Below are 13,119 nucleotides of genomic sequence, written 5' to 3'. Positions count from 1 at the left end.
AAACGCTCGATCCCAGCATCGCAGTCTGAAGCCCATACTCCTTCCAAAAAAAACATAAGGAGGGCAAGGACGATTGGCCTATCAAGTGTAAGAAGCACAAGAAAGGCTCTCTCAGCAAAACTCTGTTAACTCTTCACCAAGCTGAGGTAGTGACGTCATCCAGAGCTGCTTCACTTGATTTACTTGGCCGTGGGCAGCTACAAGGTGCATCTAAGTCGCCTTCGCTTCACCCCACCCAGTCCACTGATTCCGATCAGGACATGGACTTGACCCAGGTTCCTCGCTCCCCCGGTGTTGAGAGCCTGCATCTAGAACAAGGGGCGAATGCTGTTCCCCCTCCGCCACTGTTTGGCCCCGATGATCGGGATCGACCTATGGGATTTTTCCAGCCCCTCCCACCTGGGACTAGCACCAGTGGCAGTACTTGTACGGGGCTTATCCCTTCATAGGAGCGATGCCGTGGCTTCCCCCGCACCCTTCTTCGGACTGGGACCGCCACTCTTCTTCCTCCCGGCTCTCTCGGTATCGAGACCCTCCCCCGGCACCGGAGTTTATTGAACCTCGCCTGTCACAACAGAGCGCTAAGTGTCCCGCTGCACAGGCGTCTGCATCAAAAAACCTCAAGGAACCATTGGAGCCGGTGCTGTCAACACCGATCTTCCAAATGTCGTTTTCCAAACCTTCGGACCGTTCCAGTTCCTCCGATTCCTCTCAGTCAGGTTCGGAGAGTTTGCACCCTTCAAATGAGCCTTCCCCTCAGCAGCAAGTGAGAGATGATCTTCCAATTTCTCCATCAGAGGACGTTAAGCGTCTTATGGGGACTTAGTTAAGCGAATGGCAAGCAGCCTAGCCTTGCCTACCATGTTTCCCCGAAAATAAGACACTGTCTTATATTTATTTTTTCTCAAGAAGACACACTAGGGCTTATACCACAAATGCATAGAAATCCTGCTAGGGCTTATTTTTGGGGTAGGTCTTATTTTCGGGGAAACAGGGTACAGTGCAACCACCATCGGCAGTTACAGACTCGGTTTTTGATATTGTCCAGATGGACACCTCAACTGTGCTCACCCTCCCCATGACTTCGGTCTTGCTACAGACCGCCAAGGCTCCCTGGGCTCATCCTTCATCCATCCCTATTTCCAGCAAACGGATGGAGCATATGTACAAGGTGCAAGAAACGGGAGCAGAGTTCCTTTTCATCCACCCAAAACCGAATTCCGTTGTAGTAACTTCTTCTGCTAAAGGCAAACGCAGCCATTTTTCCCCTTTCGATAGGGAAGGTAGGAAACTTGACTCCTTCAGCAGAAAGTTCTACACAGCAGAAAGTTCTACACCTCCAATTATGCTGCCTGTATGGGCCGATACCGGTATGCTTTATGGGAGCAAATGTCAGAGTTTATCGCTGCTCTCCCGGATGATATCAATCTCCAAACCAGATGTATCCAGAAGGGAGGCATGCTTCTGGCGAAACACCAACTAAATGCTTCCAAGCATACGTTAGACGTCACGGCAAAGACCCTCACTTCCTCGGTTGCCCTGCGGCGGCATGCATGGCTGTGCTCCTCAGCACTGCAGCCAGATACCAAGACAATTGTTGAGGATCTTCCCTTCAAGGGCGCTGGACTCTTTAGCTCCACTACCAATATCGTGCTTCAAGAGCTTGATAAAAGTATCAAAATGTCTCATAACCTGGAAGTCACTTCAGGTGCTAAATATACTAAGGGGAGACTTGGACCAAGCAGTGGTCCCATAGATCTTCATCAAAATCCTCTCCTGAGCCACACTGGCAATGTTCCCCTGGCAGCTCTTCTCGACCTTATGGGGGGAAAGCCTAAGTTTTCACCTGCTTCCCTATCCGGAGCGAAAGCTCCTAGGGTTTCTAAGCAGAATCTTTGACGTCAGCATCTTCCAAGAGTCTCACACCCACCTGTTTCCGTTCCTGTCTGCCTGGAAACTTATAACGTCAGACCGGTGGGTCCTTTCAATTATCAAGACGGGGTACCTCATAGAGTTTTCCCAACTTCGTTCGGCTGCTCATTTCATTGTCACCCTACAGCACCCGGTATTCCCAGGCGGTCTCCCATCCAAGTACTAACCAGGCCCGACCCTGCTTAGCTTCCAAGATCAGACGAGATCGGGCGTGTTCAGGGTGGTATGGCTGTAGGCTTTCATTGTCACCCCTACTTCAGAGGTTCTATTGGCGGAAGTGCAAACCCTTCTTCAAAACGATGCCATAGAGCCGGTGCCTGTAACTCAACACCAAGAGGGGTTTTATTCTCGCTATTTTATGGTCCCGAAGAAGGACGGAGGCCTCCGCCCCATAATGGACCTCAGAAACTTGAACTGTTTCATCATTTACAAAAAAAATTCAGGATGACGACGTTACAAACCATTCTTCCACTCCTGAATCGAGGGGCGTGGATGGTGGTGTTGGACCTCAAGGATGCTTATTTCCATGTCTCCATTCACTCTTCCCACTGTATGTTCCTCCGCTTTGTGGTAGGAAACAAACATTACCAGTACAAAGCCCTCCCTTTTGGGCTATCCACAGCCCCAAGGGTTTTCATGAAGGTGATGGTTGTTCAAATTTTCCCGTACATCAACCATTGGTTGCTGGTAGCGGACTCCAAGGCATCCCTATTCAACCACATCGAACTGACTTTGACCACCCTGGAATCTCTGGGCCTCAAGGTAAACCTAAAAAAGTCAATGCTCCTCCCCGCCATGCGGGTGCAATTTATAGGAACGATTTTGGACTCTCTACTGTGCAAGGCATTTCTCCCTCCTCAGAGAGCACGGGACATTGTCAATTTAGTGGACCTCTTCCACAGGATGGGAAGTGCCTCTGCAAAACAAATTCAACGGCTATTGGGCTTGATGGTGGCTACCACCACTGTAATTGTCTTTGCCAGACTCCACGTGCAGCTGCTGCAACTGTGGTTCGTCCAGAAATTTTATCCCTTCATCTTGTCCTCCCACTGAAGGTTTTGGACTCCCTGCATTGGTGGATCTCTTGGCGGGAGTGCCATTCCACCCACCCACTTCTGCACTGACGTTGACAACAGATGCGTCTCTGTGGGGCTGGGGTGCACATCTCAAGGGGCTTTGCATCGGGGCTCGATGGGAGTCCCATGTAGCCCACCATCACATCAATTTCCTGGAGTTGCTGGCCGTGCAGTACGGACTCAGATCTTTCCGACACTTGGTGGCCTATCAGGTGGTCACTGTCCTCACCAACAACACCACGGCCCTGTGTTATATCAACAGGCAGGGTGGCATGATTTCCAGAGCACTGTGCCAGCTGGCCCTGGACATATGGGACGAATGTCAGTCGTGAAGCACGTTCCTGAGAGCCACCCATCTTCCGGGAACTCTGACCATACAAGTGGACTTCTTGAGCAGAGGAGGTGCGTTGGGCCACGAATGGGAGCTCAACTGGAGCTACCTCCAATCGATTTTTCATCTTTGGGGCTGCCCAGAGGTGGACATGTTCGCAACATGCCAGAACAGGAAATGTTGTCTGTTTTGCTCCAGAGCGGGGACCGATCTGCTATCCCTAGGCGACAGTCTCGTCGTCCCATGGTCGCACCTGTACGTGTTCCTTTTTCCTCCCGATTCCTCTGATCTCCAGAGTACTCGTCAAGGAGGTGCGGGAGAAACCACGTTGTCTTCTGGTCACTCCCTGATGGCCCTGGCAACACTGGTTCTCCCTTCTGCTTCATCTATCCAAGGGCTCCTTCATCCACTTCCCCCCGGCTCTGGATCTCCTCCTTGCAGGGAAGGGGCAGATACTGCATCACGATGTGCAGTGTCTCAAGTTCACAGCTTGGAGTATCCTCTTTTGACGGTTAGAGACAGGATTGAGCATGTCCTACTGAACTGTCGTAAATCATCTACTTGAACTTCTTATGCTGGGAAGTGGAAGAAATTCCTGTCCTACCTGACCGTCAGGATCACCACCACCCCTATTGGACCTGATGGCGATCTTTAGTTTTTTGTTGTCTCGTTTGGACTTGGGCCTTCACTGTGCCTCCTTAAAGGTGTACTTAGCTGCCATTTCGGCTAATCATTCACCTATCGATGGTCATTCTGTTTTCTCCCACCCTCAGACCAAAAAGTTCTAAAAAGTTCTTAAAAGATCCAACCCACCTCTTCCCTCCATCACACGGCCTCACGCCAGCCTGGGACCTACCTCTGGTGCTCACAAGACTCATGGGCAGTCCCTCTGAGCCAATGGCTACTTGTAGTCTGCAGCTTTTGTCCTGGAAGACAGCCTTTCTGGTCTCTGTCACCTCCGCCAGGAGAGTGAGTGAGCTGTCAGCACTTTACTGTGACCCCCCACACACACACACCTGAGTTTCCATCATAGTGGGGTCACGTTGGCTCCAGATGTTTCTTTCTTACCAAAAGTGGTTTCAGAGTTTCATCTACAAGCGGACATTGTCCTCCCAGTGTTCTTCCTGTCCCCGACAACTGATGGAGAACGTTGACTCCATTCGTTGGACGTTAAAAGGGCTTTGCTCTTTTATCTGAATAGAACTCGACCCTTTCGAAAGTCACCGACCCTGTTTGTTTCTTATGCTTCACCTACCCAAGGGAAGAAGTTATCATCCCAACATCTATCCAAATGGATTGTGAAGAGTATTAAGCTTCGCTGCTATTTGGCGAAGCAGCCACTCCCGGGTCTGCTAAGGGCACATTCCACCCAGGCGGTGGCTACATCCACAGCCTTCCTACGAGGTGTGTCGCTTGAGGATATCTGCAATGCTGCAACTTGGGCTACTCCTCACACGTTTGTGAAGCACTATGCCCTTGATGTACGTCTTCATCAGCGTTCCATAGTTGGTCGAGCGGTGTTGCAGGCAGCGCAGATCTAGGACCTTCAGCTCCCTCCTCCAGGTAGGCATGTACTGCTTGCTAGTCTCCCAGAGGTGTGATGCACAGAGACCACGAAGAAGATCAATAGGTTGCTTACCTGTAACTAATGATCTTTGAGTGGTCATCTGTACATTAACACCACCCGCCCTCCTTCCCCTCTGCTTTCGGTCCTCTCCTTTCTCTAGAGACTGAGGGCAGCAGTCAGAAAGAACTGGTGGGATCGTCGTGCCCCTCCCCAGTCATGTGCAGTGGAGCCCGGCATGTAACTGGGGAGCGGGCGCAAAAATCCCTTTTGCTTTCCATTATACCGATCAGGGTCGGCGCAGGCGCACTATATCCCAGAGATGTGAATGCACAGATGACCACTTGAAGATCATCAGTTACAGGTAAGCAACCTGTTTTAATACCATGATTCACCCTAAGTAATGCCATTCATATCCCAAACAAGAAAGTCACAAGTGAAACAAAACATAGTTGGTTGAAGTATTAAAAATGAAGGGGAAGGGTTAGGAATTACTGGGAAAGGTATGAAAACACTTTTACATTTTTTGCTTTTCTTTATTTGAAGTTGATTTCAAGTCACTATGTGGAAATATTCCTGGCTTCACCTTTGACATTCACACAGGCAAAGCTGTCGGTAGGTTAACTTTTAAAATTTGTAATTGGAGTTATTACATGATGTATATATTTATAACAGTCTTGGAAGAAAATACCCTTGCTGTATTTCATTTATATCCAGAGTTCATTCAGATGTTTAGGTGTGTATAAGGGTATACTCCCCCACGGGAATATTAGAATAGATTGGAGCACTTGTTTACAAAACAGCCTCCATCTCAAAATTCCCAGGCATGTGGAAAACTATCTCATCAAGGCCTTTTTGCACAATATGGAGTACATAGATTGGGTCTTGGGTCCCTGCCATATGTCAGACATAACATAATCACATGTGAATTGCGAGTTCTTCTCAATTCCTGCACATGTGTGCCTGTTTAGGATCAGGATTGTAGTACAGGTGAAGGGGCTTCATGGTCCCCACTACCCCACGTATGCTATTTTCCCAGCCTTAAACCATTCCCAGAGGTGCTGTTGGGCCTGTCAGGGGGACCGTGTATATCCTAGGAAAAATCTGCATATTTCATAATGCATAGTCACTTAGTCTGTTTTGTTTTAGGAACTACACTTACTGCATTGGAGTGACTATTTTAGGGCTGCTTCTGTTCGTGCACATAACTTCTATGGTTATTTTATCAATTACTACAGAACTAAGAGAGCAATCCTAAGCAAATATATTTATTTATTTTATTTATTTAAAACATTTTAAAGTTGCCTTTCTGCCCAATCAGGGTCCACAAGGTGGTGAACATGAAAACATAAACAATTAAAATACTGGTAAAATTATAAAATTCAGTAAAAAACACAACACTAAAAGGAAGAGAATTGAGATATGCCAAATGAAACAAAAAGTCTTCACCAGTAGAGGGAGACAGACAAATCTCCCTGGGGAGGAAGTTCTAAAGTGTTGGTGCCATGACAGGAAAGGCCCTTTCTTGGGTTGCCACCCATCCACCCTCAGATGGCAGGGGGAACCAAAGCAGGGCCTCCGAGAATGACTGTAATGAGTGGGTAAGTTTATAGGGAAGAAGGTGGTCAAAGTATGTTTGTCCCCAGCTGTATAGGACTTTAAAAATCAATAACAGCAAAGCCTGGAAGCAAATTGGAAGCCAGTGTAGGTGAAGAAAGGCTAGAGTGATATGTTCCCTATGACCCACTCCAGTCAACACTCTGACCACAGCATTCTGTACCAGCTGTAGTTTGTGGACAGTCTTCAAGGGCAGCCCCACATATGGTGCCTTACAGTAACCTAATCTAAGTATTACCAGGTATGTACCCCAGTGACAAGATGTTTTCTGCCCAGGAAGGGCCACAGCTGGTGCCACTTGTTTTTCATATTCCTATTCAAGTCTATTCAATGAGGCTTACTCCCAGCAAAGAGTTTCTAGTGTAGTTTGCATTTCAGCTTTCTTCTTCAGTACTTTTGTGTTCACTAGAAAAATTGGATAATTAAAAAAAAACTACATAAGGATACATTTATAACTTATCTGCATCCTTGACTGTTATGTCCCAGTTCATTGTATATAAAATATATAAATTAAAATTTAGTACTAAATTCTTTTTCTTGTTGTAAGCTGAGGGAAACTGTGAGAAAATGTGGGTTTTGTTGGAAGCCTAAACAGCTGCATTTGGCTAATGAATGTTCAATTTTCAGATATTGATGAATGTAAAGAAATCCCAGGAATTTGTGCAAATGGTGTTTGCATCAACCAGATTGGCAGCTTCCGTTGTGAATGCCCCACAGGATTCAGCTACAATGATCTGCTTTTGGTTTGTGAAGGTGATGTAAAAGATAATCATTTCAGAATTAACTTCACAAGCAGGTTCTTAGAATAAGTCTTCTCTGCAATTGTACGTATCCCCACTTTGATACTGTACCACAGTTTTTTTCAGATTGGGTTCACAGACCTCTAGTGGGTACTCCAGGGGGTTCCATGGTAGACAGCAACTAAATGCATCCATCCATGCAACCCTTCTTACTAACTTGCTCACTCATTCCAGTAGCAGCCAGCAGCGCATGCCAGGATGGAGGTTATGCATGGTTGCTTTCCAGCAACTGCAATCATTATGGAGAAGAGAACCAGAGGCAGAGGCTGCTTACTGTCATCTACCCAGGCATCCAGCAATATATATTGTCTCTGCCATAGACATAGTATCTAATAGCCACTGATAATTTGTCAATGGTGAATTTGTCCAGTCCCTTTTAAATATTTAAGCTAGTGCCCATTGCCAAATTCAATACATTAATTTTGTGTTGTGTGAAAAAGTGCCTCCTGTTGTCTATCTTGAATCTACTTGTTATCAGTTTCACTAAGTACATCTTATTAATTAGATAAATGTGACAGTGGAATTTAAAGATGCTTAACTTCACCTGAATTACATCATCCTTCTATTGCATAGAAAAGTATGTACCATTCATAAAGATTACAAGAGCCTATACTAAAAGTCAGCATTTAACCAAGGGTCATTAATGTTACAGATATTGATGAATGCAGCAATGGCGACAATCTCTGCCAACGAAACGCAGATTGTATTAACAGTCCTGGTAGTTACCGCTGTGAATGTGCTACAGGTTTCAAACTTTCACCCAATGGTGCCTGTGTTGGTAAGAAATTTCATTTCCACCATTTTTCATTTCTTTTGTGTGCATATTTCCTCTGAAATTACATTAGATTCATGCATGTATTTCTCCCATTTTGCAGATACATTTCGTTACAATAGCACATTTTTTGATATTTAAGCAGCAAAAGGAAGTAGAAAATGCAGTAATACAAGAGGAGAACCCTTAAGGACTTTCAGGGTGTATCTCATCCCCCCCCCCCCACACACAATTTCTTCTTTTCCTTCCCTGTCAGTCCCCATTGCTTCTACCATTTTCTTGTTTCCTTTTCTCCTTCACACCCACCAGCCCACCTACCTTTATATGCCCCCATCTTCAGCTTTCCCTTCTTCCCTGTCCTTGGTAACCTTTCCCCAAGAAGAGTCTATCTGTCTGAGTTGTGCTGTGGCCACCAGTGTGGGGCCAAGCCCAGTTACATGGTGGCTTTCATTGCTCAGCTGGTCCTAGTTGTGTGGAGACCACCAGAGCTAGGTCCAGCTCAGTATCACAGTGGCTGCTGCTAGAACCAGGCTGAGCCCAGTGTGGTGCTTCCTTCTCTCTTTCCCACCCACCATACAACCTAACTTTATCTGCCCTCCTGTCTTCAGCTTTCCTTCATTCCCTACCCTTGACAGCCTCTCCCCGAGAAAAGTATGGCTGGACTATAAGGCAGCCAGTGGTGGGCCAGGCTGCAGTGGTGGGCCAGGCTGCATGGTGGCCAGGCCCAGTTGCACGGTGGCCAGCACTGCACTGGGCTGGGCTAAGTTAAGTTGCCAGGCAGAGTTGTGTGGGTAGTGAGTTTCTGGTGAGTCCTCCTCCATTACAGTGGAGGAGGGTGTGAGACAGTCTCCAAGCAGGCCTGTAGCTACAGTGGGGCATCTCAGGGCTAGGCCCCCTGATTTACTGGCAAGGCCCCACAACATCCCATCCAGCCCAGGTCTCCTGAGTGGCGGCAGGTGCAGGGAAGGAGCCAGGTATTCCTTTAATTCAATTAGACCCCCCCCGCCAGTTTAAAATCCTGGCTACGGGCCTGTTTCCAAAACTGTTTCAGCCTCCCAGGTCACTCTTCCCTTTTTCCCCCCCCCAATGGCTTTGCTTTACAGAATCCAAGGCTTGGATGGCTTGGGAATATTGTTGCGATTACCTAGCAGCCCCCAGAAGCAACTGAGAGTTCCATGGGCATTCTTTTCTTAAAGCTACAGGTGTAGTTCCTGTTATTTTAGGGAGTTCTAGTCCCTCAATGTGTTGTTTTTAGATTGCAGATTTTTCAATCCCGGGACGGCCTTCAGATTTGTAAAGAAATCTCCCCTATCTGCCCCTAGCTGTATTTCGTGGCTCTATCAATCACATCCTCTTGAGCACTATGCTCGTACAAACTGGGTGCCTTGGATTAAAAAACCATTCTTAAGTGCTAACATAAATAGTTCCATTTTGGGCTTAACATACTGGATATATGTAGACCAAGATAAATCCGATCTGAAGACAGTCTCCAAATATCTAAATTTGTTAACCCCTTACATTAAGTGTGTGCCAAATGGCCACCTTTTAATTGATAACAATTTAGATTTTGCAAAAATCATGATTTTAGATTTATCATAATTGATCTCTAAAAGTTCATTGGTACACTAGGTCATAAAAGCTTTTATAGCTCTCTTCAGGCCAATCTGAGACCTAGAAAGTAGTATTAGACTGTCTGCATATAATAATGCAGGACTTGAACAGCTTTCCAGACATGGTGCATGGATGGGAATATCCCATAAATTGGGTATGAAATCAATCAAAAATAGATTAAACAAATGTGATGTGAGTATACATCTCTGCTACACTCCTCTCTAGACAGAAACTCAGTTAGGTATAGAGCCCATGTTTTCTGTAATTTAATGCACAATGAATTCCCAGGATAGAGACTCATTATTAGTTTCAGCAGTGTAGGAGGCAAATGGACATTATGAAGTTTGCTCCATAGACATGAGTGAGAGACGGAGTCAAAAACAGGTGTTAAATCAATGAATGCTGCATACAAAGAGCCTGACACATCTACAGAATATTCATTTACCAATGAGGCCAGTGTAAAACCGTGATCTGTTCAGGAACAGCCTCTTCTAAAGCCCACTTGGTCTTCACGTATGGCTTCTTCATCATCTATCCATTGAAGCAGATTTTTTTTGCCAAAGTCTTGCAAATAGTTTGCTAGTCACTGCCAAAAGGCTAATTGGTCATTAATTACACACACAGATTGGGGTAGTGGTTAAGTGCATGGACTCTAATCTGGGAGAACTGGGTTTGATTCCCCACTCCTCCACTCACAGCTGCTGGATGACCTTGGACAAGCCATAGTTCTGTCAGAGGGGTTGTTGAAAAGAGCAGTTTCTGTCAGAGCTCTCTCAGCCCCACCTACCTCACAGGGTGTCTGTTGTGGGGAGGGGAAGGGAAAGGAGTTTGTAAACCGCTCTGAGACTCCTTTGGGTAGTGAAGGACAGGGTATAAATCCAATCTCATCCTCCTCCTCTTCTTATTCTACTTCTTCACAATGTGGAAAGATTCAGACATCAGTTATATGAATTGGAATTTAATGGAGCACAAAAGATGCACTTTTCCTCGGGTTTGAAATGGGAGGAGATTGCAAGTGGAGTAGGAAAGAGTTTTTGCATTTGCAGGAATGGAAGGGAGGAGTCCATGTGTCATGCGTCATGTGAACTTCTTCAACCAAGGAAAGGAATGGAAAACTTGGCGAGAGAAGAAGGTGTCTTTGGAGAGCAATCCTAAGCGGATCTACTGAAATCCTACTCATCTATTTAATAGGATTTACTCCCAGGAAAATGTTCTTAAAATGGCACTGATATTTACAGACCAAAAAGTGCTTAAAAATTAAAACTGTAAGAAATGGATACCAGTTGTCTCACTTGAGTCATGTGAGCAGAAAGCCTCATTTGGCAAAAATGCCTATGTAACTGTGACCTATTGTTATAGAGGAACATCTTTGCATCAAGAGTTTTTGTGCCAGGATGCATCTTGATTATGAGCTAAGAAAGCCATACCATCTTCATGTTATTTCCCCCCTCTGTTCTGAAATCCTCAGCCCATGCAACTTTTGATAGCATTCATAGTATGTTTGAGAACAAAGTTTGAGTCCCAGTGGTGCATACGAAAGTTTATACCTTGAATAAAACTTTGTTGGTCTTAAAGGTGCCGCTGGCCTCAAACTTTGTTATGCTGTTTCAGACCAAAACAGTTATCCCCCTGAATCTATAGAACATATGAGTTATTGAGGTCACATTAAGTCAATTCCACTGAGAAAGATAGCATTCACTGAACAGGGTCTATTTTATTCATTGTACTTAAATCTGTGTTAAGCAAAAAGGAAGCATTTTAGGGCAGCATAGCAGGCATTCTTCTGGGTACCATGACAACTTTCTTCAAGATTTAACAGGACCAGATTACTACCATGTGTTTTATATTTTTGTTACAGATCGCAATGAATGCCAGGAAATTCCTAATGTATGTAGTCATGGCACATGTGTGGACAAAGAGGGAAGTTATCACTGTATCTGTGATAATGGTTTTAAGGCATCCCATGATCAGACTATGTGTATGGGTATGTAAAGAAAGCCCTTTCCATTTAGAGCTTTAAATTGGAAGAACGCTTTTGGGACTGAATCACATATTTTGGTGGAACTGATCAGAGTTGATAATATCATATAACCTCAAATAGATAGGAATTCCATATCCACAGATATGTGGTGATTAAAGATATCAAAGCTGGAATAATCTCTTTAGCATGAAATCGTGATATAAAAAAGAAAATATTAACATGGTAGTTTTCAGTGCTGTTTATACAAATAACTATTCTCTCTGTAGATGTTGATGAATGCGAAAGACATCCATGTGGAAATGGAACCTGTAAAAACACAGTGGGATCGTATAACTGTCTATGTTACCCAGGATTTGAGCTAACTCATAATAATGACTGTATGGGTAAGAGCTTTCATAAAAGCTAGAGATGGGTGGGGATTCCCTTACTTATATTCTGTTATTATTCCTTGCTTCCATTATAATGTGAGTTCCGGTTTGGTTATTTTATGGAATGAGAACAGCTTTTATGTATCCTTGAAATGTATAAACATCAAGATCTTTAAGATTTATACATTTATTTTTAAAATTAAATAAATCACTCCCCCATCACAATTTTAATTGTTGCAGTTCTACAAGAGCGCAAAAGAGGAACAGTACAGCCATGTAACATAAAAAACCCTTCATTGATAACTTTGTGTGATAAAAAATATATTGTACACCCCTGTACAGTACACCCCTGTAACATAAAAAGAAACCCCTTCATTGCTAACTTTGTGTGATGAAAAGTGTATTGTACATGAGTAACAGAGAGTTCATTAAATAAAACATATGCTTTAAAATGGTGGACTTTCCATTCACAAGCATCTCTTCCCTTACTGGCTGTGTTTTGTCTTTTCCATAAAATTATTTATTGGATATGTTCATCACATATTGTGGAAATTGTGCCTGCATTCCTTTTTGTAGACCTCACTAGAAATGCTTAACTTTCTCTTGCTTGTTTATAGATATTGATGAGTGCAGTTCCTTCTTCGGTCAGGTGTGCAGAAACGGGAGATGTTTTAATGAAATTGGCTCTTTCAAATGTTTATGTTATGAAGGTTATGAACTTACTCCAGATGGCAAGAATTGTATTGGTATGTATGGAATTAACCAAGCCATAGCTGTATGTATGCTTACTCATTAGTAAGCTAAATTGAAAGCAGTGGGACTTTCTTCCAAATAGTTTACGGTTGTGGTGTTAGAAACAATGATGCTCTTAGGAGAAATATGATATTTTGAATTTCTGGCATCAAGTACTGAGAATGGAAACTTATACTAAAAATGTGATACCAAATATGTGATGGATGTAAAATAATATTTTCAGAAATGAACAGCCTGAACCTATGCATGTTTAGATAGAATTAAGCCCTATTTACTTGAGGAGGGCTCAGTGTCAAGAAACTATTGAAAAGCTC

The 13,119-nt window shown here is 44.3% G+C and overlaps 1 protein-coding gene across 1 annotated transcript in view; it reads left to right on the top strand.

Moving 5' to 3' along the window:
- Positions 1–13,119, top strand: part of FBN2 (fibrillin 2) — a 255,889-nt gene that overhangs the window by 206,712 nt on the left and 36,058 nt on the right. The window contains exons 42-47 of the mRNA XM_015405784.1: positions 5,450–5,518; positions 7,148–7,273; positions 7,973–8,098; positions 11,562–11,687; positions 11,951–12,067; positions 12,670–12,798. Of these exons, the coding sequence (XP_015261270.1) occupies positions 5,450–5,518; positions 7,148–7,273; positions 7,973–8,098; positions 11,562–11,687; positions 11,951–12,067; positions 12,670–12,798 (693 nt within the window). The remainder of the gene's footprint in view (positions 1–5,449; positions 5,519–7,147; positions 7,274–7,972; positions 8,099–11,561; positions 11,688–11,950; positions 12,068–12,669; positions 12,799–13,119) is intronic.

Source organism: Gekko japonicus, unplaced genomic scaffold (genome assembly GCF_001447785.1).
Source record: "Gekko japonicus isolate JY-2015 unplaced genomic scaffold, Gekko_japonicus_V1.1 scaffold126, whole genome shotgun sequence".
In the NCBI taxonomy this organism is placed as follows: Eukaryota; Metazoa; Chordata; class Lepidosauria; order Squamata; family Gekkonidae; genus Gekko; species Gekko japonicus.
This window is presented reverse-complemented; position numbering and strand designations above follow the sequence as displayed.